Source organism: Chaetura pelagica, unplaced genomic scaffold, assembly GCF_000747805.2.
Source record: "Chaetura pelagica isolate M959 unplaced genomic scaffold, ChaPel_1.0 scaffold485, whole genome shotgun sequence".
NCBI lineage: Eukaryota > Metazoa > Chordata > Aves > Apodiformes > Apodidae > Chaetura > Chaetura pelagica.
The window spans coordinates 272563-299262 of record NW_009953315.1 but is presented as its reverse complement, the minus strand read 5'-3'; the positions used below and the strand labels follow the sequence as shown (position 1 = coordinate 299262).

At 42.1% G+C, this 26700-nt stretch overlaps 1 protein-coding gene across 1 annotated transcript in view; it reads left to right on the top strand.

Annotated features, from left to right (window-relative positions):
• Window positions 1-1764: 1764 nt before the first annotated feature.
• Window positions 1765-26700, top strand: part of PDE1C (phosphodiesterase 1C, calmodulin-dependent 70kDa) — a gene marked incomplete at its 3' end in the record, with an annotated part of 292309 nt that continues 267373 nt past the window's right edge. The window contains exon 1 of the mRNA XM_009998092.1: window positions 1765-1849. Coding sequence (XP_009996394.1) covers window positions 1765-1849 — 85 coding nt within the window. The remainder of the gene's footprint in view (window positions 1850-26700) is intronic.

The following is a 26700-nucleotide window of genomic DNA, read 5'->3' as shown; positions in this document are numbered from 1 at the left end:
CTTCTGAGATCAAAATAATTGCGGGTGCAAGTGATAGAAATGCTGTATCTAAATAGTTATAATGATTTCACAGTTCAGCCTTGAAAGGCCAAGAAACCTGGAAGACAGGTCCTCCTTCCTGTAAAAAAAACCCAAATAAAGAAACCCACACTGCTAACAGCTTTTTCTGAATGGTAAAAGAATTGATAATGAATATACTTATTTGTCACTATATTAATAATAATATATGTTAATATAATTGATAATATTGTTAGTATAATTAATTGATAATGATACAGATTGCCTTGTGTTATTGAACATTCAAATAATTAAAAAAAATGTTAACAACAAAGGTTTATTTTACTGAGGCTCTTTACTGAGGTTCTTCACTGGGCTAAAACTAAGTGGAATTTAAATTAACTACTGGAGTTCAGTAGTGACTTTTTTCCATCCTTTGAAGAGAGTGAATTTGAAAACTGCAACATTTCTATCTGACTTAAGCTTTTGTTGAGAAACCAAGGTAGGGCTGAGGTTTAAACCTTAAACATCAGACCAGGTTGGCTGATATTTTGTAAACCTTTTGGTGTGTGTCAGGAAAGCTTTTAGCAAACTGTCTCAGCTATTATTTTGATGGCAGTCTTCCTGAAACTCAGTGTTTCCATCTGATTTCCACCCAGAAAAATGCAGAATATGATTAATTTACCTGGAATTTACTTTGATGTTTGGGAACCTGAAAAATTGGAGCACTTTAATAGCATGTTTTTATGTTTGATACGCATTACAGGAAAAGGAAAAACACCACACACATTTATGTGAACTGGTATCATTAGGATATTGATAGTGTTTTCCTGCATACCTGTTCATAAAAACTTGGGTCACTGGTAACTTTCTGTGGAAACCTTGCCAGCCTTGACTCTAAATTTTGTCTGTTCATAGGATAATGATGATTTGCCTGCCTTTTTCAGAAGATTTTAAAACACCACATTTTTAAACATCATTGGGTAAACACTTGCAGAGAGGAGTTTACAAACCATGGGATAAACCACCAGGAGGAGGAAGAGCTCTAAATACTTTTTGGTGTGTGTGTATGTGTGTTCATCTTGCTCAGTTTATCATCATTACTGCTAAATTACTTTTGTTGTTTTCCTAGTCACTTATGTTGTTACTTATTGATAATGTCCTGTGTTCTGCTGCCAGTGGTGTTTCCAGAGACTTGCTGTTTCTATAAGTAGTAGATGATTGATGTTGTGCTGGAGTCTTGGGCTGATTCATTATCTCTCAAATGATTAAAACGTGCTGCTCGTATTTGAAGGGCTGAAATCTGAGCAGAGTCAGAAATCCCCACGAGCAAGGGGAGCTCCAGAAGCAGGAGCGTATCAGGGAATACAAGTCAGTGGGTAGATCACAGCAAAATCCAATCCCTCATCTTTGTCTTTTAATTGTGTGCTGACTCCTACACAGAGATTTGACAGATGCAGCTGGCTTAATGACTCGCTAGTCTTGCATGAACTGATTGCTGGTTTAGATACCGGAGCCTCCATCCAGTTGTCAAACTCTGAGCAGGCACGTCGGTGCCATGCCAGCCAGAGTGCTTGGGGGAGGAGAAAGCTGCTGGGTACATGCCTCTCGGATCCGGCTGCCTGCGCCGGGGGATGTGTGAGCTTGGCTGTGCGTGCTGTCACAGGCAGAGATACTCAAGGGCAGCTAAGAGCGAGCTTGGGTGCTTTGCTTCCACGGGAGAGAGAGAGAGAGAGGCTGCTGCTGACAGTACAAGCTGGCAGGATCATGACAGAGCCAAGCAGCAGGAAGGAAGGATTTAAAAAATGCCGGAGTGCTACTTTCAGCATCGATGGCTATAGCTTTACAATTGGTGAGCCTGATTTAATTAATCTTCTTTCCTTCGTTGTCTCTCGTCTCTTTCTTCCTTCTCTTTAATTGCAGCCACAGTAAGCAAAGGTAAAAAAACAACTGTTGACAACTGCCTTTTGTCAATATATGCCTCTAAAATGTATAGATGCCCTTCAACTTTTTTTCTGGGTTGGTTTTCCATGCTGCCTTCTATATTTTCTTCTGCCCAAGAGCCTTGCCTTTGATACGCAGCTGCTCTAAATCCCTGTGCTGGGTTTTGGCACAAGTTCACTGTGATGTTTGCAGAACTTTTTTTTGGAACCTTATCTCAGGAAAGCCTGGGCTTCAGGATTGCAGGTTTCCAACTTGGTAGCTGTGTTTCCTTCCGATGAGTCCAGATCTTAACCCTTGGGAGCCTTGGCTTTGCTTCCAGTATTTCTTTCTTTGCTTAACCAGTGTCTCCAAATTCTGTAACATTTTGCCATTTCTCAGTTCGTGTAAAGATGGATGTAACAGTTCTTGCTGCCTCTCAAACACAAAAAGGAAAATTGCTGGAGCAGGGAAAGATGCGAGGAGAGATTAGGAATTTGAGGACTGGTTGTTTTAGCTGTTTGAAGAGTGCAGTTTATTGTTTGTATTCCCTGTCTCAGGGAAAAGTGAGGCTTCTCAAAGCAACAGGTGCCTATGTGTTTTTCCAAGAGACTTGCTATGCAAAAGTAAAAATCTGAGGATTCCCTCAGCAGGCTTCTCTGCTAAACTGTGTGTCTCACTAGGCTATGTTATATAAATCCCTATAGATCTTAGAAACGAGGCAAACGTACCATTCCATTTTAATTTTTAGATGAAATCCAAGTTAAAATACATGGAACAATTACTTGTAATAATAATTTGATGCAAATTCCCCTTGAATACCTTTAAGATGAAAGAGATTCTACTTCCTTGCAGTTATGAGATCAGAAAAGTTTTACCTGATTTTTACTGGTGTAATTGGGTGACAATTTCATCTAATAACAATGGATACAAGCTTTTTATTGGTGTTGAAGGAGGTACCTGTTTCTTCCTCTGCTGTATGGAAAATTGGTTTCACAGTCATTAACATCTTGCAAACATTAAACTGGCTGAAAAACATTTGCAGCTGGAAATACGTTTTTCATTAAAATATCTTCGTGTGGTCATCTGCTAATGTGCATATAGCATTTTAAAGGTGAAACTGCTAGGCACATGCTGCTTTTCCAATTTCTTTCCTGAATGGGAAAGTAGTAGTACTTAAGTTGTAGCATGCTTGCTTTTGAACTCCCTACCTAAATCTGCCCTCCTCTCAGAATCATTACTAATAGTGTTATTTCATCAGTTTGTGGCAGCCTGGAGGATAAGCATTTCCTTTTTGAATCTAGGCACATTATCTGAAGATGTTGAAGATTTATGGCTGTGGCTAGTATTTATTTTTGCTGTTGTTTGTGAACAAACAAACAGGATTGTTGTGTTTGTGGCTCTTCTGTCTTTACTGTTACTCATGCTCGTAAAACAAATAGACTGATTTTTGGATCATATGACTCAGGTTTAGAATTGCAGCTTCTTCTGCTCCTGAGGGTAGATGTTGCATAGGAGTTCCTGTGCTATTTTCTTCTCTTTGGTGCACAGAACCAACATATTGATTCTGTGATCTGTGCATTATATAACATTTATTTTTATATCTGGCTAAGTGTGCATTGGATTGACTCACATAACCGTGAAAACTCTGTAAACATGCTATTTAGTGTTACCAGTACTGTGTGGTAGACAGACCGAAATGATTCATGTATTTGTTAATCTTTGTACTGAAGAAAGTACCCAAAGGATCCCACAGCAACATTAGTGTCAGGAATGGGCTTGAAGCTCTTTTTTTTTTTTTTTCCCCACCAGATCAGACTTCTGTGTAAATATCTAGTTTTGGATGCTGCAGATTTTTAAGAAGTCCTTGGGAAATGCTGAGCTGCTGCATCAGCTATTGAAGCTGTCAGCTAGAGAGGAGGCTGATGCTCTCAGGGAACAGAGTAATATCAGGTTGAGAGAAATGATTTTCCATTTGGGTGGAAAAGATAATATTTTACATTGATTCACCTTAATTGGTAAGAAAGGATGATCTTCACAGGGTTTTGAAAAATGATCACTTACAATGAGAATGAAAATTTCAGTGAAAGACTTGGGCCTCACATCAAACATGAAAGCATGTGGGCATGGAAGAAGGCTGGAGTAAGAAGAGCTTCTTGCTGATACCTTGCAATTAGCTTCATGTCTCTGGAGATGGTCAGCACCTGCTCCCACAGCAATGTCATGTAAAACAGCTTCTCAATTGCTCTAATTTTCACCTTGGTTGTTTATGGTCGCTGACGGTAGAACAGAAGAGCTCTGGGAACCCCCATTTCCCAAGGACTTCACAGATCCCTGTGGAACAAAGGGATGTGCCATAACAGAAAGGCAAACGTGTTTAAATGCTCGATAGCTGTCTTCTGTATGAAGAAACAGGGTAGTTGCAAATCCTTTCCTCCACATACCACCCTTCAAGCAGAGACCCTGAGAAAGACTGAGGTGTTCTGCTCTATGCCCACTGAAAACTTCTGTGCAGTTTTGGTTATTTTGCTTTTGTGGACTTTTTACACTGGTGGCGTGATGTTAAGGGGCTATAGTGGAGCCAGAGTGTGAGTCACTTAGTGGACCATTCAGTACTGGTATAATTTGGTCTAGAAAGTTTGATGAAGGCTTCAAGATCTTTATTTGCCATGGTCCATGTCAGCAAATTTCAGAGTCCATGAAGTTTTGTGCACTTAAGTTATTGTATTTGAGCTCTTGTTTAACTTTGGCTAAATTTTCCTCCACTAAAAGTAAAACATAACAGAATGGCAGCTCAGTTTGCATGAAAGGAATTAAGAGTTAAGGCCTAATTTTTATTTTCTTTCTTTTTTTTTTTTTTTTGGTTCTGCATCTTGTCTCATCACTCCTGTGCAAACGAAAGGCTATTAAACCAGAATGCCAGTGTGTTACTTACTTTGCTGCTGTAATTGACTAAAGGTTCAAGACAGAGAAACATCCACTGCCTTTAAACCTGGGAAAATTGTAAACACAAACATTAACAAGAGAATATTTTCTTTCTGTGTTTATCACCTTTCCGTGACTAAGAGCTAACTTCATTAAAGCTCCCACTCCCTGCTTTTCATCTCCAAAAGCACTTGGCAACACTGTTTTGTCCCACCCAACATATCTAAGAAATTTATTTTTACAGATTAGAATGAAATGAAGTGATAGGGAGTTTTGCCATAACTCAGGTGTTACTGGAGTGGTGTGGCACTGAAACACTTTGTCTAATAGCAATTGTTTCTAAATAATGCAGGAAAATTTCCTTAGGAAGAGGCTTTCTCTATTTTGTGTGCAAAAGCTCTCCCTCTAATTGTTATGGAAGATCTGAATTTTGCTTGGTGGTGCTTTGGGGCTCTATTTTGAAATAATTCTTAAAAAATGGGGTTTTTCTAATGTTGCTGGATGTTGTTGTTTCTCATGCTGCATTTCACTACTTGAAACCCATTTCAACCTCCCTTTCAACCTGGGGTAGAACAGCCAAAGTAGTTTTTGCTGGTCCCTCTGGTAGATCCTTTAAAAAATGCCTTCTGTGTTTTGGTTAAGAAAATCTTGTTTGAGGTGTGCTGTGTTGGTCTGAGAAGATTGGAAACAAGTTAAATACAGAATTCAGTTTTATTAGAATATGGAAACATACCTTCAGGTCTGTGTTGGTTGCTTAACTTTTAAAGAAAATGCTGCTGTAGATTTTCTGTTATTCTCTTCGGAAAGGTTGTCTGTCAGGAGTGGAATAAACAGGAATGGATTTTAAGAATTATTCTAGACAGAAACCAGGGAAATTAAAGCACTTTAAAATTTTCTATACTGCATTTTAGCCAGGGAACTGTGTATGTTATGTTTTGGTTTTGTGTATTGATTTTCAGCCGTATTGGAGTTTGTTGTTCATCTGAGGGCAATGGCACTTTTACAACCCACAGAAGAGGCAGGTTTCAGCAGAAAACACCTGTAGGTCCATCTGCAGTGCATTTTCATGGAGATTTACTTTAATTCTGCCCTTAGTTGCTTACAATTAAAAAAAAAAAAAAGAAGTCATTCTGACTGAAAGCACAGTGTAATTATAAGGTGCTGACAAATCTCTCGCTAATTCTGCATGTGCGTCACTCGCAGCCTTCCTTCCTTCAAAGGAGGCCTGGGGAAGCGTCTGGCTAGGGGGTCAGTTTGCTTTTGGGGAGGGAGGTGGGTATCTCTAACAGTGTCCCTGGCAAAAAGGTGAAGGGGAAATACATACAGCCACCACTCCTGCTGGTATATATGTGTTCCTGGTGCTCCTGTGGATTACAGCCTTTCCTTGTCTTTGTACCTAAACTCAAATTTTCTTCGCTATGACATAATACAAAAAAATTTAAAAAACCAACAGTGAAACTCCCAAAACTTTGCTCTTTTGTTTGTTTGTTTGTTTACTTCCCCTCTCTCTCGTGATAGACTTTGAGGATATTTTTCTCAGGAAGAGCTGGTGGGAAGCACTGATGATTTCTGTGTAAACAGTGGAACGCTGTCATCTGGAATATAGGAATTGAGAAATCAAAGTTTATTAATATAATAAAAAAACTAAGCTTGCAATAGGATGTGTGAGTTCTAATGTCATTTAAAGAAGTCTGATGTAGTTGCAGTAGACTATAAATAACTAAAATCTCTTCTAACATAGTCCTACCCCCAACAAATTCAAGAAGGATGTCAGCTAATATATTGTGACATAAAGCTCTAAAGTTATGAGAGTTTTTTCTGCTCCCTTCTTTACAATGTTATGTTTTAGCTTCAAACCAGTCTAGTCTCTGTCTGCTCTGCCTGAAAATACACCTGAAAGGAGTCTTCGTAGTTGACGTGTGTATGGGTGAGATAACCAGCTGGCCCTTTGTGTGGGGTGGATCATCTCTGCCACACTGATGGGTAATAGGAATTCCTGCTCCTGCTGTTGGAAATTTACCTGTAGCTGCTTCTATAGAGGAGTGGAGATGGTGTTTTCTGTGGCACCTGTACGGTCTCAATATTGCACGAATACCTTTGGTGTTGCAGGGGGGGACTGCTGTCAGCTAAGTAAATGATCTTTATAAAGACTGCAGGGATAGTTCTTCCACAGCAAAAAGCCTGGCAATGTTTTCATGGAGCTCTGTCCACTTGTCTCTGTAGAGGTCTACCTTATCACTGCTACCTGCTTTTCACAGCTGGGCTCTGCTGCCTGTACCATGGCATCCAGAGGCACAGTGACTGTGTGGGGCTGTCCTCCTCTCTGTCAGAGTTGTTTGAGCAAAAGGTTGCTGTGCAGGGGAGCACACCAGCTTCCAAAAATGATCAGATTCTGCTTGCAGGTCCCTGTGGCAGGGTCACATCACAAGTGTTATTTTCCTTTCTTCTCTTGGTTTTACTTCTCAGGGAACCTGCAAACAGTAAAAGCTTTGCAGCATGTTTTGATGTGATCCCTGTTCTCTGCAGCTGGCTTCCATACATGGGAAAATAACCTCCAGAGCCCTGCGTGAGGACAGATGATAATGGATAAAATCAATGTGATCTCTGTCAGGAAGTGTTCCTTTAATTACTTCACATGATTTCATTTTTTCTTTTAAGGTTGGTGAATGATGTATGTCCAGGTCTTGGTGCTCAGTCGTCTCTGATCTATTCAGGAATAATGTCACCAACTGGTCTTAAACATCTCAGTGTGTTGGGAATAAGATTCACTAGTGGGAAGTAAGTTATGAAAACTGGGCTTGTGAGGCAACAGAGCCCCCAACACAAAGTGGAGACACCTGCCTCAAAATAGGAACACCTCTTCCCTTTGTGTTGGATCCTGGATCCCCTGGGCTGTTGGTTGCCCTGCTCATCTTCTGTGAGGGAAGGAAGCATAGTCAGTTCTCTTCTAGAGACAACAAATGCTTGTTGCTTCGTGCCAGGAGGGGCCCCATCGTACCATGGTGAGAAAGAACATTGTCCATGTTTTTGTTTTTTCTCTGGTCTTTGGCCAACTAACTACTACTTCTCCCAATGCCTTCTGAATCGATGCAGCAAGAAGAGTTACAAATTTCAGATTTTCTAGAACACTCAAATTTTGAAAGAAATAAACAAGCATGAATTCTTCTGTGCCTTTTGAGCTCAGTTTTAGTCAGGCCACCAGGCCTATTCCTGAGCATGCAGACTTTAACTGGGAGCAGCCTTCCCTCATTTGCAGTCCCAACTGGCTCCCCCTCGCATGCTGAAAGCCAGAGGTCTGCATCCTCCTACTACTGCTGTGAGGACCAGAGTCTAGGAGCTTTCTAATTGCCTTTGGGGATTTGCATTTCTGCTGCAGATCTTCTATTTTAAACTCTTGTGCTGTACTAATTGGTCTCTTTTCTTGATGTAGTGTAAAAGCAAGCTTATTTTTCCAAGTTTCTGTAGCTCTGCATGAGCACAAAACCAAAAGGCTTCTGGACGTATCCTCTACTTATTTGTGTACTAGTGCAAATCAAGTCAAGAGGCAGGATCCTTGCAGTGGTAAATCTCCATCACTTCATTGCAGTTGGAAGAACTAAAATGATTTAATGTTGAAAATCACCCATGTTGGACAGCCTTTTCCAGTTAGAGCAAACACTGCTGTAGGTTAGAGAAGAAGCTTCTGTATATACAAGGAAGGCAAATCCTGCAGCTTTTCCACGGCTCCCTTCCAAGACTTCATTGAGATTATGCTGATACGATTTTCCTCCCCACTTCTCCCTGCCTGGTGGCAGAGCTTGTATCTAACAATCCTGGTGAAATTTGATCCCAGATTTCTAACAGCTAAAGGATTGAAATTTTCAGGAACTAGGAACTTAAACCTCGTGACTATGTCAATAGCCTCATGCTACGGGTGCGTGTAAAGTTGGATGCATGGTGCAGGGAAAGTTGTAGTAATTACTGAACAGATGCACTTAATGAGGTCTCTACTGGTTTCCCAGCTGGTGAGTCAAGCCGTGCACTGGGAAAATGTGACAGAGTCACTCGGGTCATTGTGTGACATCATATCCTCCCCCTTGTTGTCATAGCAGCTGCAATCAGCCCCCTGAAAATTTCCCTCAGGAAGACTGCAGACATCATCTCTCTCCATTAAATGGCAGGGCATGGTGCTTAGTCTCTCGCTGCTGCACGATGCTGTATCTTTTTTCTGTTGATTTAGTGCCCTTTCCAGCTCCCTGCCCCCTTCTCACAGTGATGCACAGCAATGAGACCTGTCAAATGGTGGGCTATCAGGAAAGTGGAGAGGACAGACAACTTGCTCAGCCAGTACCGCTTAATTGCTTTTTATAGACCCTTTTGTCATTCTTTTTTCTTTCCCTTTCTGGGTCTTGCATTCTGGAGCTGCAGCAATGAATCCAGTACCCCAAATTCATACCAGTGTATTCATCTTTTATTTTGTGCTCCATGAGTGCCAGTACAATTTCATTAGAATCATGTAAACTAAAAACTAAGCTTTCTTGCTCTAGTCCCACTACACAGCTAAATACATACAGAAAATTTCCAGTGTTTTTTTTTTTTTCAAGTGCTAGTAGAAATAGAGCAAGTTATTAAACCACTTTGGAAACAGACTTGGAGTAAAAATTATAAATAAAATGTTCCTCTGCTCAGGATACTGAGTTTGAGGTTTGTTGTTTGTTGCTGTTTGTTGTTTGTTTTTTTTTAAACACATAAAGACAAATGATTTACACATAGCAGGCAAATACCCTTAAGGGTACCTAAATGGAGAATTTAATCCAGGTCATGATTCAGCTGTTGGATGTGCACATGAAATCTTACTGAAGCCAAGGAATTTTTCAAACAAGTGGTCCTCAGTTAGTTGCAGGCCGAGGAGCTCTGTTGCATAGTGATAAAAATGAGCTCTCCTTGATTAAATGAGAGCAACAGGTATTTCCATCAAATTCCAAGTGGGCACAATTGCAACTGTAACGCTGTAGGAAGTGAGCAAAGAATGAAAATGTGTGGAGAAAAAGAACTCTGAAAAGTACAGATGCTACTGCCAGCTGTGCTCCAAAAGCCAAGTGTTGTTCTCCTCTCCCATTAAAACTGGAGTTCTGCAGGGTGGGATGTTTTATACACTGCTGTGTGTGATGTGAATAGCATGACACTAAACTCACCTAGTTTATATTGGTTTCTTCCCCCACTGCCAAAGCTGTAATTATTACCGGACATGTATTCTCTTAATAATCATCATTTCCCTTGAAATGTACTCTGCAAATGGAATCTTTGGGATTTTCAGACTTCTTTATTTGCCCTTATTTGGTGGTACTGCACTACATTTTATTCATCTGCAGGAGGGAGATGCTCTTTTCTCCAAACTGCTGGCCCTTGATTTAGAGACAACCTGTGTTCTTTCCGCCTTGAACATTATCATAATTCAGAATTAGAGAACTTGCAGGCTAAATTATGGTCTGACTCTTATACTACCCTGGTAACTCAGAACATTATTTGGCCTGTAGTGTATATTATTTTTCTTTAAACTGCCATATAAGCAAATCTAAGACATCTCTGGCAAAGCTGTTGTTTTTTTTTCCCTTGACAAAATCTGGAATATTAAAAATAGACATTGATAATCAAAGTTGATTTCAATCTGAACCCTAGGGAGGGTAATCTTTATAGTCCATGTACAGTATATATGGTGTACAGTAAAAAAAAGTTATATAACTCTTACGGAACACAAGAGACCATGTTAGATTATACTGCTGCTCCTAGGAATGTAAATAATTTTTTCAGGATTAATTTACAGAATCTCATTTCATGGTACCTCAAATAACAAAAGCAGTGGGATTTTCCAGAGCCCCAGCTGTTGGCTAACTCTGCTGTTACAAAAATCAATGGATATCTTCAGAGAATCCAGAGCAGCACACCCTGTGTTACTTTTGAAAGTCCCTTTGCAGGTAAAGAGTTAATTTCTTTCTGGTAACCTGAACACTTAAATAGAATTCCAGCAGGAAATACGTAAGACCTAATGACTGCTGCTAACCTTAGCTTTTAGTTGATTGTCTGCTTTTCATAAATTATGCAGCATATATAGATCAACTGATAATAAGCATCTTGCTTTACTTCAACAGAATGAATTCTCAGTTTTCACAAACATAACTCAGGGTAGATTTGAGCTGAAAATGTTGAATGACATTTGGGTGCGTGTTTCTTCTGCTAAAATGATTGATTTTTCCACACTGAATTTTTGGTTGTGAAAGGGGTGGATATGCAGGTACTTGTTTTACCTCTTTTCCCTAGTAAGTGTAGACAGAAATGATTACATGGAAACCTCCTGCCTCACAGTGCAAAGCCACAGCACCCTGATGTGTGTTGGTGCTGGAGCCTGGCATACTTAAATGATGATTTTCCCAGAACCAGGTTGAACAAGAGGTGTAGCAGCTTCTCTGTGACCACGTTTTGCAGCCCACTTTGCTGCAGACAGCAGACACTGATTGTGGGTAACTTTGATTTATCTGGCTGTAACATGAGTCCTTTATTCTTGGCTGGCTCTGCTGCAGAAGCAACCTCTGCAGAGGCTCAGGACAAAGACAAACAGCTGGAGGAACTCTGATCAAACCCTGACTGTTCAGAATACCACCTGGGAGTCCTCACAAGAGCCTGGGGAAATCAGGGGATCCTCGCTGCTATTAAGTGTTGTGCATGAGTTTTAATTTGGACAGGCTGAAGCTGCGACTTGAATATGGATCCATGTCAGCTGCTGTTAGATCCTGTAAATAAGCAAATCCCTCAACTGTCAGTCCAGTCTGGTAATGCTCCCCAGCATTCCTCCATTCCCAAAGTATCAACAGGCTGTTATTATTACAGTTGCTAGGTGGCTTCATGGTATTATTCCTGTCTCCATGGCTAATGCTAAAGGCTTAATTGTTTTTTGAATCAGGGGATGTGTAAGTACTGAGAACAGCAATTACAGCATTGCTGATAACTTGGATCCACTTGCTCCTGGAAGATGCTCCTGTCAGATTGGCAACATGATCGGAGTAAATTTTCCTTCATGGGAGAATATGTTTATTCTTTAATTATGTTTGTTGCCTTATGTTCCAGTCTAATGCTTCCTATTAATTAGAATTCATTCTGCCATGTAAGAGAAGTGGCATTTTTGAAGTGAAATTCTGTGCATCGACTTGTCATTTAGTCTCTGATTCTGTTTGCCTACTTGCCCTCCAAAGCAGCAACAATAATTTGAGCCTTCTGTTTTATTAGCTGTCATTTACAGTAACGCATTATATGAATAATTATTTTTCTCTAGCTCTGCACTGATACTTAAATGAAACCTCTGGGATGTGTTCCCAGCTGGTTGTGTGTTTACATGTTGTGTTCAGTTGCTTGCATTTGATCTCTCTCATGTTGTTTGTGGCAAGCGAGCTTTGTGTCCTTTTGGGAAGTTTTTAGCTTTGATTATTTCAGTGTTTATTAAGCACTAGCTTGCTCAGATGCTTTGGATAAGCCTTCTCAGAGAATGTCTGTATCTTTAGGTCCCTAAGCCAAGAGGCAAAGGAAATTTCGCTTTGGAGAACTTTGGGAAATTTGGCCTGCAGTGCAAAGGTGCTGTTACAAACATTTTTTTGAACTGGGAAGAAGAGGATTTTTCTGTGATAGTGAAATGAGTGTTACACTGGAAGGAGGGGGAGAGAATTTTAGACTTGAAGTTGCACATCTTTCCCCAGCTTCCGTAGTCCTCTCCATCCTTTGGCAGTAAGATGTTTGAGCCCTGCCTCTTGCTGATGCTGCTGCTAACCAAGAGGAGGGGATGGAGATTTTTTGGATCAGGAGTCTTTCAAAGGAATCTGCAGAAAGGAAGAAAGGAAGACAGGACATGGTTTGAGTGCCCAAATCTCTCAATGCCTTTGCTAGGACTAATTAGTGTTTCCAAAGAAAACCATAGAATTATAGAATGTTTTGGGCTGGAAGGGACCTTAAATTTCATCTTGTTCCAACCCCACTGCCATGGGCAGGGACATCTCCCACAAGACCAGGTTGTTCAAAGCCCCATCCAACCTGGCTTTGAACACTTCCAGGGATGGGGCATCCACAGCTTCCTTGGGCTACCTCTTCCAGTCCCTCACCACCCTCACAGTGAAGAATTTAATCTCCCCTCTTCCATTTTTAATCCATTACCCCTTGCCTTGTTGCTACATGCCCTTGTAAAATGTCCCTCTCCAGGCTTCCTGTAGGCCCCCTTCAGATACTGGAAGGCTGCTACTAGGTCTCCTCGGAGCCTTCTCTTCTCCAGGCTGAACAACCCCAACTTTCCCAGCCAGTTCTCATAGGAGAGGTGCTCCAGCCCTCAGACCATCTTTGTGGTCATCCTCTGGACTTGCTCCTATGGCTCCATGTCCTTCCTTTGTCTCCAGGGCTGGACACAGTACTCCTGGTGGGGTCTCATGAGAGTGGAGTAGAGGGGGAGAATCGCCTCCCTTGACCTGCTGGCCGTGCAGCACAGGACACAGTTGGCTTTCTGGGCTGTGAGCACACACTGCTGGCTCATGTTGAGCTTCTCATCAACCAACATCTCGAAGTCCTTTTCCTCAGGGCAGTTCTCAATCCATTCTTCACCCAGCCTGTATTTGTGCTTGGGATTGCCCCAACCCAGCTGCGGAACCTGATTGAGTTTCATGATGTTGGCATGGGTTGAACTCTCAAGCCTGTCAGGTCCTTCTTCATTGCCTCCCTTGCCTCCAACATGTTTACAACACCACATACACAGCTTGGTGTTGTCAGGAAACTTGCTGAGGGTGCACTCAATCCCACTGGCCATGTCACCAACAAAGATGTTAAACAGCACTGGTCCCGGTACCATCTGTTGAATGTCACTTGTAACTGGTCTCCATTTGGACATCGAGCCATTGACCACTACTCTTTGAGTGTGACCATCCAGCCAATTCCTTGTCCGTACATCAAATCCATATCTTTCCAATTCAGAGACCAGTATGTCATATGGGACAGTAGCACTAAGACAAAGCTATTCTTTAAATTGTGAAGATAGCTTTGAGGGAAGAGTATACATTTTACTGGTCAATGCTTTATGGGTAGTTTTTGTGAAGTTATAATGGTGATGCTGGCAAATATTCCTGTTGGCATTTTGCACAGCAGAAGCGCTTAATGGTTTGGCTGTGCTTGCCTCAAGATGGAGATGAAGAAAAAGAGGAGGGGGGAGTGTTGGTGGTTAAAGAAGATGTTTTTATACTATAAAACCCATAGCACCTTTGTGTCAATGAATCCTTTTGCATCATGGCTGCAGACCAGTTGTTGCAAAAGCAACTCTGAGAGGAGCTGTCTGCAGGTACTCGCCAGCAGATTGCCAGTGACAGGGAGCTAGGAACTTGGTTACTATATGCCAGAAAGCATTAGTAACTGACCTGAATTTCAATTGCTTGAAACAATTATATTGGATGGGATCACATCACCAGTCCACCTCTGCTGTGAGCCGGTAGAAAGCAGACAAGCTGAAAAGGAGAGAGACATATGATGGTGCTCCTAACATTTGCACTGCTGGCATATGAAGTGGTGTAGCATTACTGTGTGGCTGACTTGCTGTGTCACCCATTAATAAGAGGTTTATTTACCAGGGTTATATTTCTTAGCTTTTTGCACATGTCGTTCTCTATTTGTGAGAAACCCTTCCTGTCTGTGCCACCTGGCAGGTGGGCTAGAGCAGTGTTATGTTTTGCTCATTAAAGTTCAGACTTGATTTCACGAATTGGAGGAGACAAATCCTGCCCTATTCTTGGCCTGCTCTCTCAAGTACAGGCACAAAAACGCAAGTGATTTTGGTATTCTGGGTTTAAGGCTATGCTTTGCAGGGTGCTTTATCTCTGCAGGCAGTGTTTTCTACCTGGCCATTCAGTATGGAGTCCTGAAATAGTCCTTTATATCTGGGGAGGGGTGGTGGGATGGCAGAGCAGTGTGCATGCAGTGGTGCCAAAGTACATAAGGAATCTTGTGGCATCTCACCAACTTCTGCAAATTGGCTATGAATGAAGGAAGCCAGAAACTCAGAGCATTTCCACTGGTGAACCACTTTTGCTGTGTTTCTGGAGTCATTCTGCACAGGGTTGTAACTGAAATTAAAATACTTCTTTTCATCCTAGCAATGTTCTTCATAGAATCCTAGGGGCTGGAAGGGACCTCGAAAGATCATCTAGTCCAACCCCCCTGCCAGAGCAGGGTCACCCAGAGCACATCACACAGGAACGTGTCCAAGTGGGTTTTGAATGTCTCCAGTGAAAGAGACTCCACAACCTCTCTGGGCAGCCTGTTCCAGTGCTCTGTCACTCTTACAGTAAAAAAAATTTTCCGAATATTCACCTTGAACCTCCTATGCTCCCATTTGCACCCATAGGTGCAGGATTCTATATGTGAATGAAATGTTTATCCAGCTTAAAATAAGGCAAAAAAGAAAACAATACAATTTAAAATTATTTTTTATTTAATTTTCTAATGCCTTACATTTTGTGTATAATCAAAGGATTTTATTTTCCCATTGAAAATAATGGTAAAAAGTTTTGCTAGTTTCAGTGGGATTGGGGCTTGGATTTGCACAGACAGGCATTTACTTTGTATTTAGAGGGAGAAGCAGGGCATCACCTTCTTGAGTTTGAAGCTTCTCTTACAGAGTCTTTTCAAAGTATTGTGGACAATGTGCAGTGTGTCTCTTTTCTCTACATGTAGCAGGAAGGCTGTGACAGAGGACAAGTGACAATAGGCTGTATGGCACCAGGCAGCCTTAGTGGCTTCCACTTTTCACATGCAATCTCCTGTTCTTGAGACAGAGCACAGAAGAGGGAGAAGGCTTCTCTGCTGATTAAAACTGAGTTGCTGAACAGTTAAAGGGGAGGCATTATGGTGAAGTCTTCTTAAAACAGAGGATGTAATGCTCCTTCTCTCATATGCAGGATGGGCAAGCAAGGATGTGTTCCATGGCCTGTGGTTCTTGCAAACCTGCCAGTGTTGGTGGATGAAAAAGCAATAAAGTGCAGGGCATTTCTACTCAGAACCACCACTGATGTACTTGAGCTGTGAATTCACTCTGCTGTTTGCCACACATTGCTGTTTGCAATGCTCACCTGCCCAGGATTCTCAAGATTAAAAGAGCTAGCAGGTCTGTCTATCTCTGCTTGTCTTTCTGTTAGCATGCAGCTGAAGTGCTGATGTTTTGGGGAAAAAGAGGAATTTCCAAGGCCTCATTTTGAATATGTATGTGTGTATTTGTGCAAATCTATGGAAGCAGGGGGAGGCAAAGGAAGCAGCAATTGTACAGAAATTTAGTAGAGGTATAAATGAACAAAGGTATAAGACAGTGGTGACTTGGTGGTTGAAGAAACTTCAAATAGAAGGGAGGGTTACTTGAAAGGGCATCCTTTACACTTAGTTGCCTTCCTTGCTAGGCTCTTTTGTCCCCTTGATGTTTTGGATTTCATGGGGAAACATTAGGAGTGACATGTAGGAAAAGAGGTACAGGGCAAATTGCATTTTAATAGGTAGATGTAAGTCTCCTCCAAAGGAAAGGTGGAACAAGGTGTGGCCTTCCTGTCACATGCTTCCTTGAGTGCTATCTAAGTGTGCTCTGGGTCACCTCTGGGCTTGGATGATGCCTGAGATCCCTGTCTGGCAAGGGAGGGAAGGAGAGCAAACGTCAGAGGAACTTCCTCAGGAGTTCCCCACTCACAGCCAGAGAGCTAAACCTGGATTCCCCTGGGATTGCAGACTGAAATAGAAAGGTGAAGGAAATGGTGTATAATTGGTGCCTATTGAAAACAATGGATTGTTGCCTTGTAAAACCAAATACTTTGTGAATGAAGCTTCCAGAGACTGCATGTTTTGGAGTTAAGGTGAACTCTCCTAGGAGTTTGAACACTTCCAGGCATGGCCACCTATACCCAGGATGGCCTAGGAACATGTCCAGATGGCTTCTGAATATCTCCAAGGATGCACACTCTACCACCTCTCTGAGCTACCTGTGCCAGTGCTTGGTCTCACAGTAAAGAAGTGTTTCCTAATACTCAGAGAGAACCTCCTGTATGTGTGTATGCAGATTGCCTCTGGTCCTGTCACTGGGCACCACTGAAAAAGCCTGGCTTTGTCATCTTTGCACTCTCCCTTCAGGTATTGCTACACATTGATGAGTTTCCCCTAAGCTTTCTCTTCCCTAGGCTGCACAGTCCCAGCTCTCTCAGCCTTTCCATATGTATGAGGTGCTCCAGTCCCTTAATCATCCTTGTTGGCCTTTGCTGGACTCTCTCCATTATGTTCATGTCTCTTGTACTGGGAAGCCCATTACTAGGCAGAGTCAGATGTGGACTGACAAATGCTGCATAGGGGGTCACCTCCCTTGACCTGCTGGCAACACTCCTAGTGAAGCCCAGGATACCATTAGCTGTCTTTGCTGCTAATGCAAGTTGCTGGCTCATGTTCAAGCACAGCTTCATCCCTGGAAGTGTTCAAGGCCAGGTTGGATGGAGCTTTGAGCAACCTGACCTGAAGGGATGTGTCCCTGCCCAGGCGTGGGGGTTGGAACTAGATGACCTTTAAGGTCTTAAATATTCATAAGTTCTTAAATAATTTCATAAGGTCTTAATATTAATATTCTATGAATAGTCCTTTCCAACTCAAACCATTCTGTGATTATGTCACCCATCAGCAAGGTCAGACTTTACATTTGGGCATGATGCTGCTGTGATATCTTCCCTCCTCTTTGAACCCCTGTACCAGGGAACTTCCAGGACTAGAAAGAACAGGAGAGAAATCATGGCATTGCACAATGTACTAGCTCACCTCATTCCAAGTATCCCAGTGGGAAAATATATTTTTAGGCTGTGATCCAGTGCTGTAGCTGCTCTCCAGGCAAAACCCCCACCACTGGGTTATGCATTGGAAACAGGATTGCTGACAGAGGGGTCTGGGCTTCAGTTGCTGTTGAGGAAATAAATCTAATATTGCATGACCATGTCTCGCCTTGTGGCACATATTGGGCAGTAACAGTACAGGGATTAATTACAGAGCAGTTGAAAACAAGGCAGTGAGGGGTAAAAGGCAAATGCAAAGTACTGTGGTTAGCTCTCTATTTTTATTTTTTTTCCTCTGACTGTTCCTGTCCCTACCACAGTTGCAGAAAATACCTTTGCTATGGATACAGAGGCTCTAGCTCTCTTAATTCTACAGTAACAACTTGTTTGCAGCCTGACTGCACCAGCATCATGAAGAGATGTGCTGCTGCTGGCGGCTGTCAGGAAAGCTCTTTGTCATCCTAACGGGTGGCATTTGCAAAAGCGCCTAATGATGTGGGAGCTCAGGGTCTGCTTTCAAGTGTGACACAAACCCTTAAGGACTTACATCTTGGTGATCTTTAAAACTAGGATTTAGGCTCCCAAAGCATTACCTGCTTTTGTATTTTAGTACCGATGTTGAGTAATGGCTGCATCAGTCTTGTATTTCCAGGTAGCAGAAGTTTGGCTGAGCGAGGATGTAATTGTATCACCTTCTATTGAAGTACGTGTTGATCAAGTGCTCTTGAGCTACTGCATTTCACCCTTGCTAGAGAACCATCTGGTTTGCTGCATCGCACAGTTTTATGACCAAGTTGTTGTATCAGAGCTGGCAGGCACATGTGGCTCAAACATTTTGTTGCTCTGTGCTGCTTTTGGATTCAGTTATTTTTAAATCCAGTTCTTTTAGTGAACAAGAAAACACAAACTTCACCCCCATTGGAGTCTAGCATTCCTTTATCTGTGCACAACTCAATTCTTTTCTTTTTGATTTCTTTTTTTTTTTTTTCCCAAGATCACTGTGTTTTATCCCTGTGTGGAACAGCAGCATACATTCTTTCCTTTATTTCTGTATTCAGCAAGGGAATAAAAGTACCTGGAAGAAATTTGCAGGAGGCCTCATTTACTAGTATTACAAAATCCAAATCCAGAGGGTCACACCCACAAGAGCTAATTGTCAGACTGTGCTCTACTGATGGAAAAAAAAAGTAGTGTTTCCATGGTAACTTCCTAATGAGTCTGCATGAAAACCTTTTCAAGAAGAACTTTTTTTTCCAGTGGATTAGACATTTGTGAGGTCAAGCGGCTTCTGTGCTGTAGGTATAACCTCTTGTGATAGTACTGGTGGTTTTTAAACAGCCCAATCATTTTCAAGGACAGAGCCTCAAACACCATCTGTACAAGCAGCACATGAAACCAGGTCAGGGCAGGATTTCTCCTAATGTAAGGCATCCTCATCTGGGGTAATTATGTTGACTTCCTTTATAATCAATGTAGATAAATAGATTCTTGTAAGGTGCTGCTCATCTGACCTATTTGAGACATCAAGTTCAGGCTGAGCTGAATCGTGCTCTAAAAGTGCCATTTTAATAGAATATAAAGGGACCCTGGATGACCATATCACACTTGACAATATCTAGAACTGTAGAGACGCCCCCTCACTTTCCAGATGCTTTTGCAATCTAAAAGTTTAGAAAAAAAAAGGTAGAATGAGTAATTGTATGGTCTAGAAAGGAAAAAATGAGGGACACACATTGTAACAGTTCTGAAGTAAATAAATGATCAGATGGGAAGGATAGTAAGACACTGATGCTTCACTGAGAAGTGCCAGTTAGTTTCTTTTTTGGGCAGGCATTCCACAATTTGTTTCATTTCTGAGCACTCTGCAAGTTCCAGCCTTCTACTTTGACAGAAAGGTACTTACTGATATACTTTTTTCCTATTGTCAAGACAACACATAGTTGTATATCCACCTTTTGTTTCTCAAGAGTGTATTAAAAAACCCTAAACAACAAGCAAACAGGGTTTTTGTGTTTTTTGTTTTTTTTTTAAACATATTTTCTTTATTCTTTGTAAAGGATTTTTTTGAACAAGTTGTTTTATGATTTCAAGTGGGGGAGGTGGCCAAAGGGTTTTGGCTGCCTGGAGTACAAGAAGTGTCATACAGTATTTGAATGGAAAATTAAGTTAAAATATCAGCAAAGCAATAAAAGTCACATATTTAGTATCTACAAACTAAGTGCTTAATGGGAAATTAGGGGGAGATTTCACTTAGTTTAGAGCAATAATCAGTGGTGCTTTTAATAAAAAAAAAAGTTTAAAACTTCTCCTTTGTTCCTCTAATCTCAGTTGATTACTCCTCTATCCCCAGGTGGAGCTCCACAGACTCCAGCTGGTCATTGATATAGAGAGTGACACCCTCTCCTCTTTTGCTCTGCTTGTCTTTCCTGAAGAGATCATATATTTTGTCTCTAAAGTTTGATTTTCCAGTACGCTTTCCCAAATGGAAGCAGATATGCTCACAACTGTGAAAATGTCATTTCAGGTTTGGTAATTTTCCTCTATTATTTTTCTATTTGACTCAGAGTTCAGTTGCACAACTTGGTCATGATGATGACATGCATAACAGATTCTGCCCATTTCTGCAATAGTTAAGTTTGCTCAGAGGTTAATGTCTCTGACTTCTGGATTGCTAGCTCAAAACATATTGTGAGTTGATATAAGTTTTAGTCAATGTGACATTGACTTCTTCTTAGTGTTTTTAAGCCCTCCAACTCCTTTTTCTATTCAGGAGTGTTCAGAGTCTGAGAGGAGAGGCAAAATGCAAAATCTAATAGCATATCTTCTGAAATATTTTGAAATTTAAACTGCAGAATTTGAGGCTTCCTGGCCTTTACTCTTCCTGGGTGCTTTTCTTGCCTCACAAGTTCTTTTACTCTCTAAGGCTTCACAGTTATCATGCATCAGCATTTAGAACATCAGAGGGAGCAAAACTTTACAGTCTGTATCCTCCCTGAAAAGAAAACAAACTGAAATTGCTGCCATGTTTTAAAACCTCAGAATGGTGAATGTATGGGAAGTTTAAAACTGTTTCCTTAAACAGGGGCCCAGAATCTTCTTGTTCTTCACCAGTGATTGAGGAGATGCTAGTGAAATTTGAGGAAAAAAATGGATTTGTCTAGTGGATTTGCTTCTTGGACACAGATTGGTGCATTGCAAACTGAAACCCTTGATGTGCCAAAGACTATTAAATGCAGTATGTGCTGAAATACTGACTATGGATGCTGCAGATTACTGGCAGGCTGAGAGTTTTGGAGTGGCCTGCTGGAGTTTTACAGGCACCTTCTGTGGGTGGCTGGTGGACTTCCTCAATGAATGTCTATGAATTTGCATGCACACCTACTCAAGCTGTCTCCAAAGCAGATAGACTCCAGCTGGCTCCAGGCTGAAAGATATCTTCTAATTACCATAGAATCATAGAATCATTAAGGCTGGAAGGGACCTTAAAGATCATCAGCTTCCAACCCCCCCCTGCCATAAGCAGGAAACCCTACCACTAGATCAGGTTGCACAAAACCTCATCCAACCTGGCCTTAAAAACCTCCAGGGATGGGGCATCAACAACCTCCCTGGGCAACCCATTCCAGTTCCTCACCACCCTTAGAGTGAAGAATTTTTTCCTAATATCTAACCTAAATCTCCCCTCTCTCAGTTTAAAACCATTACCCCTTGTCCTATCACTATCATCTCGATGAAAAGCCCCTCCCCAGCTTTCCTGTAGCCCCTTCAGGTACTGGAAGCTGCTCTAAGGTCTCCCCAGAGCCTTCTCTTCTCTAGGCTGAACAGCCCCAACTCTCTCAGCCTGTCTTCATAGCAGAGGTGCTCCAGGCCTTTGATCATCTTGGTGGCCCTTCCCTGGACCCTTTCCAACAGGTCTATATCTTTCTTGTGCTGAGGACACCAGAACTGTACACAGTATTCCAGGTGGGGTCTCACCATAGCCCTCTGAAGACTAATACTGTGAGCTTTTTAGCTATTTTGATTCTAAGCTAAACCAGTTCAATGTGTGTGTTAGTGTTCATATACATGCACAGACCAAATGGTGCAGGTTGCAGCATGCTGTACTGGGGTTAAAGATTTCTAATGACTTTGCTTGTACAAATGTCACCATCTGGAACTAGCTCGTCTAAGTTTTTATATTGAAGGAACAGACTGATTATATTTAGAAATCTGAGATTCTAGATTTTCTTATGATATATTACGTTACACTGTCATGTCAAATTTCAATAAGGGGGGATTTATGCTGTTTCCATCTAAACCAGCTACAAAATACACCATGATTATCTAATAAGGTTGTATCACTTGATTCTTTCACAAGAAATCAAAAGAAATAAAAAAATGTTTGCTTCTGTTGTGCAGTTTTTAAGTTTTCCCACTTTTCTTATTTAGCTCTGATGAAACTTCTGCATCTTAAGATGCATTTCAAAATGTACTTATTAAAGCTGAGTACATTAGATGTTTCTCACTTGAGACTGAAAGGACACTGCAAGTTCACACATTCAGGTAAGTTATAGCTGCAGTTCTAGCCTGGGACACTGAATCCTACAGTGGCTGATTATATCTGCAGTCGAAACTGGTGATAGTTCAAGAAACCCTTGATAAGGACAGTTTAGAATTGCTCTTTGAAAGCTTATAAGGGTGTCAAATTTTAAGACTTTAGATTTCCTTCTGGATTATTCTGTCTACATCCTGGCCTGAATCCAGGGATACTACTTATTCCACAAACAGGCTTATTCAGAAAAACCTCAAGAGGGTAAAAGTCAAGCCTTCTTTTATGGACCTGGAAAATGGTTGTTATTCTTTCCTTCCCTTAACTGTTTTCTTGGGAAGAACGTGACCTTAGAAAACACAGAGGGTTAGGTGGGTGGGAAAGGTTGACCACTTCCTGGGCTGTGCTGTGACTACAGTGAGGCTGTTACTGCAGGCATAGTGGGGTTTTTTGTGGTTTTTTTTTGTGTTGTTGTTTTGTGGTTTTTATTTTTTCAGCCCAGGCTGAAAGACACTTTGAAAGATCATCTGGCCCAACCTTTTGTGGGAAAGGGAGCCTAGATGAGATTATCTAGCACCTGGTCACATCCAGTGATGGGGACTCTACCACATCCCTTGGGAGGTTATTCCAGTGATTGATTGTTCTTACTGTACAAAATTTCTTATATCAAGATGAAACTTCTCCTGGTGCAACTTGTACTTGTTGTCCCTTGTCTGCCTCATGTGACTCCTTGTGAAGAGAGAGCCTCCATCCTCTTTTTAGCTGCCCTTTAAGTACTGAAATACTATAATAATATCCCCCCTGGACCTTTTATTCTCTAAGGAGAAGACACCTAACTTCTTCAGTCTTTCCTCATGGAGCAGGTTCCTAGCCCTTTGATCATCTTCATGGGCCTCTTTTGGAACCTCTCCAAGCTTTCTGCATTTCTGAATTGTAGGGACCAGAGCTGGGCACTGTACTCCAGGTGTGTACTGATAATCGCCAAGTGGGATGATTGTGTCTTTTCCTGGGTCCTATTTTGGGCCCTTTTTCTAGATGCGTACAACATTCGCCTTCTCCCAGGTGTCAGAGAGATTTCCCAATCTCCACAATTTTTCAAATATTATAGATGATGGCCTTGCAACAACGTTGACCACTTGTCTTACCTGCACTGTGGTGGATTCCTTCTGGACCCGTGGATTTATGTGGGTTGAGCCCTTGAAAGAGGCTGTAGACCAACCATTTCTTTGTTGCTGGTGAGCCAACATGTGTTTGTTCTAACTGCTTGATCTTGTGCCCTGGGGTCTACCTATTTTGATAAAGACAGAGGCAAACAAAGTGTTGAGATCCTCTGCCTTTTCAGCTTGATTAGTTTCCCTGCCCCTTTTAGCAATATGTCTGTGCCTTCCTGCTGAGGACACCAGAACTGTACACAGTATTCCAGGTGGGGTCTCACCATAGCCCTCTGAAGACTAATACTGTGAGCTTTTTAGCTATTTTGATTCTAAGCTAAACCAGTTCAATGTGTGTGTTAGTGTTCATATACATGCACAGACCAAATGGTGCAGGTTGCAGCATGCTGTACTGGGGTTAAAGATTTCTAATGACTTTGCTTGTACAAATGTCACCATCTGGAACTAGCTCGTCTAAGTTTTTATATTGAAGGAACAGACTGATTATATTTAGAAATCTGAGATTCTAGATTTTCTTATGATATATTACGTTACACTGTCATGTCAAATTTCAATAAGGGGGGATTTATGCTGTTTCCATCTAAACCAGCTACAAAATACACCATGATTATCTAATAAGGTTGTATCACTTGATTCTTTCACAAGAAATCAAAAGAAATAAAAAAATGTTTGCTTCTGTTGTGCAGTTTTTAAGTTTTCCCACTTTTCTTATTTAGCTCTGATGAAACTTCTGCATCTTAAGATGCATTTCAAAATGTACTTATTAAAGCTGAGTACATTAGATGTTTCTCACTTGAGACTGAAAGGACACTGCAAGTTCACACATTCAGGTAAGTTAGAGCTGCAGTTCTAGCCTGGGACACTGAATCCTACAGTGGCTGATTATATCTGCAGTCGAAACTGGTGATAGTTCAAGAAACCCTTGATAAGGACAGTTTAGAATTGCTCTTTGAAAGCTTATAAGGGTGTCAAATTTTAAGACTTTAGATTTCCTTCTGGATTATTCTGTCTACATCCTGGCCTGAATCCAGGGATACTACTTATTCCACAAACAGGCTTATTCAGAAAAACCTCAAGAGGGTAAAAGTCAAGCCTTCTTTTATGGACCTGGAAAATGGTTGTTATTCTTTCCTTCCCTTAACTGTTTTCTTGGGAAGAACGTGACCTTAGAAAACACAGAGGGTTAGGTGGGTGGGAAAGGTTGACCACTTCCTGGGCTGTGCTGTGACTACAGTGAGGCTGTTACTGCAGGCATAGTGGGTTTTTTTTGTGGTTTTTTTTTGTGTTGTTGTTTTGTGGTTTTTATTTTTTCAGCCCAGGCTGAAAGACACTTTGAAAGATCATCTGGCCCAACCTTTTGTGGGAAAGGGAGCCTAGATGAGATTATCGAGCACCTGGTCACATCCAGTGATGGGGACTCTACCACATCCCTTGGGAGGTTATTCCAGTGATTGATTGTTCTTACTGTACAAAATTTCTTATATCAAGATGAAACTTCTCCTGGTGCAACTTGTACTTGTTGTCCCTTGTCTGCCTCATGTGACTCCTTGTGAAGAGAGAGCCTCCATCCTCTTTTTAGCTGCCCTTTAAGTACTGAAATACTATAATAATATCCCCCCTGGACCTTTTATTCTCTAAGGAGAAGACACCTAACTTCTTCAGTCTTTCCTCATGGAGCAGGTTCCTAGCCCTTTGATCATCTTCATGGGCCTCTTTTGGAACCTCTCCAAGCTTTCTGCATTTCTGAATTGTAGGGACCAGAGCTGGGCACTGTACTCCAGGTGTGTACTGATAATCGCCAAGTGGGATGATTGTGTCTTTTCCTGGGTCCTATTTTGGGCCCTTTTTCTAGATGCGTACAACATTCGCCTTCTCCCAGGTGTCAGAGAGATTTCCCAATCTCCACAATTTTTCAAATATTATAGATGATGGCCTTGCAACAACGTTGACCACTTGTCTTACCTGCACTGTGGTGGATTCCTTCTGGACCCGTGGATTTATGTGGGTTGAGCCCTTGAAAGAGGCTGTAGACCAACCATTTCTTTGTTGCTGGTGAGCCAACATGTGTTTGTTTTAACTGCTTGATCCTGTGACCTGGGGTCTACCTATTTTGATAAAGACAGAGGCAAACAAAGTGTTGAGATCCTCTGCCTTTTCAGCTTGATTAGTTTCCCTGCCCCTTTTAGCAATATGTCTGTGCCTTCCTTGTGCTTCTGCTAACCACTTATGTATCTGAAGACATGTTTGGCCTACAGCTCTGGCTGACAAGACAGAGGACGAGGTCACTTGGAAACCTGTCCTTTCCACTTGTGTCCCCAAGGCTCTGAAGTCCTGCTTGACTTTGCCCAGGTTTTGCTTTACCTTGTTGTGGTGCACTCATGAAAAAAGGAGCGGAGGATAGTAGTCTGTGCTTCTAACCAGCGTGGCAGCCTCTCTGTGACATCCTGGAGCAACCCAGCTATGTGGCTCTATTATTTCTTGCAAAGTGTCAAATAATGCTGTTTTTGCTCGTTCCACCTCCCAAACACAGAGTAGCCTGGGGGCTGCTGCCTTCCTCTTGCAGCTCCTCCACTCACTGTGTGACTCCATCAGAGCCCACCTTGGGTAAGTAGAGACTCAGGAGGGCAGGTGCGATCTTTGCAGCCTTCCACTTGGGCAGCAGCTCCCCTGGTAGGAATCTCTGGCACGGGTGGTCACTCCCAGAGCCTCCCAGTGCTCGCCAGCTCTCTGTCTCCACATTGGTATCAGCAGAGTGGGCAGTAGCCTCAGGGGCCGGCTGCTCACGGCTTCCCACCCATGTGGGGCAGCACCCCCAGCTCTCGCCCATCCCTCACATGAGACCTGCTCCCACTGGCTGGTCCCTCCACAGGCACAGACAGACCGAGGGTACCAGGGAAGACCCCTCAGGCAGCCCACAGGCCTTGCTGTCCTCCTGTGGGCTGCAGCTGCCATCTGCAGAGGTGGGGGAAACCACTGCCTCTTGCCTGCTCAGCTGAGGGGAGAACAGGGCCTCCTTGCACCCCCCTGCCTGGGCAGGAGTCACAGGCAACACTGCCAGGGCAGGGTGCCTGGAAATTTGGGGGAACAGGGAAGTTGTGTCCCTAGGCTTTTTTCTAGAGGGAGCAGAGTTCTCCTAGGTCTGCTTCTCTGGTCAGTGACAACATTTATTTCTCCCCTGTTTTGTTTTTTTTTCTACTCCTTTGTTTGTTTTTCCTTTGTTGTGGATTGGATTTGGATTGCTTCAGGCATTGTCAGCTGACAGCATGGGTGAAGAAGATGGGTAAGAAGGTTTCAGAAACTGAGTGGGAATGGCTGT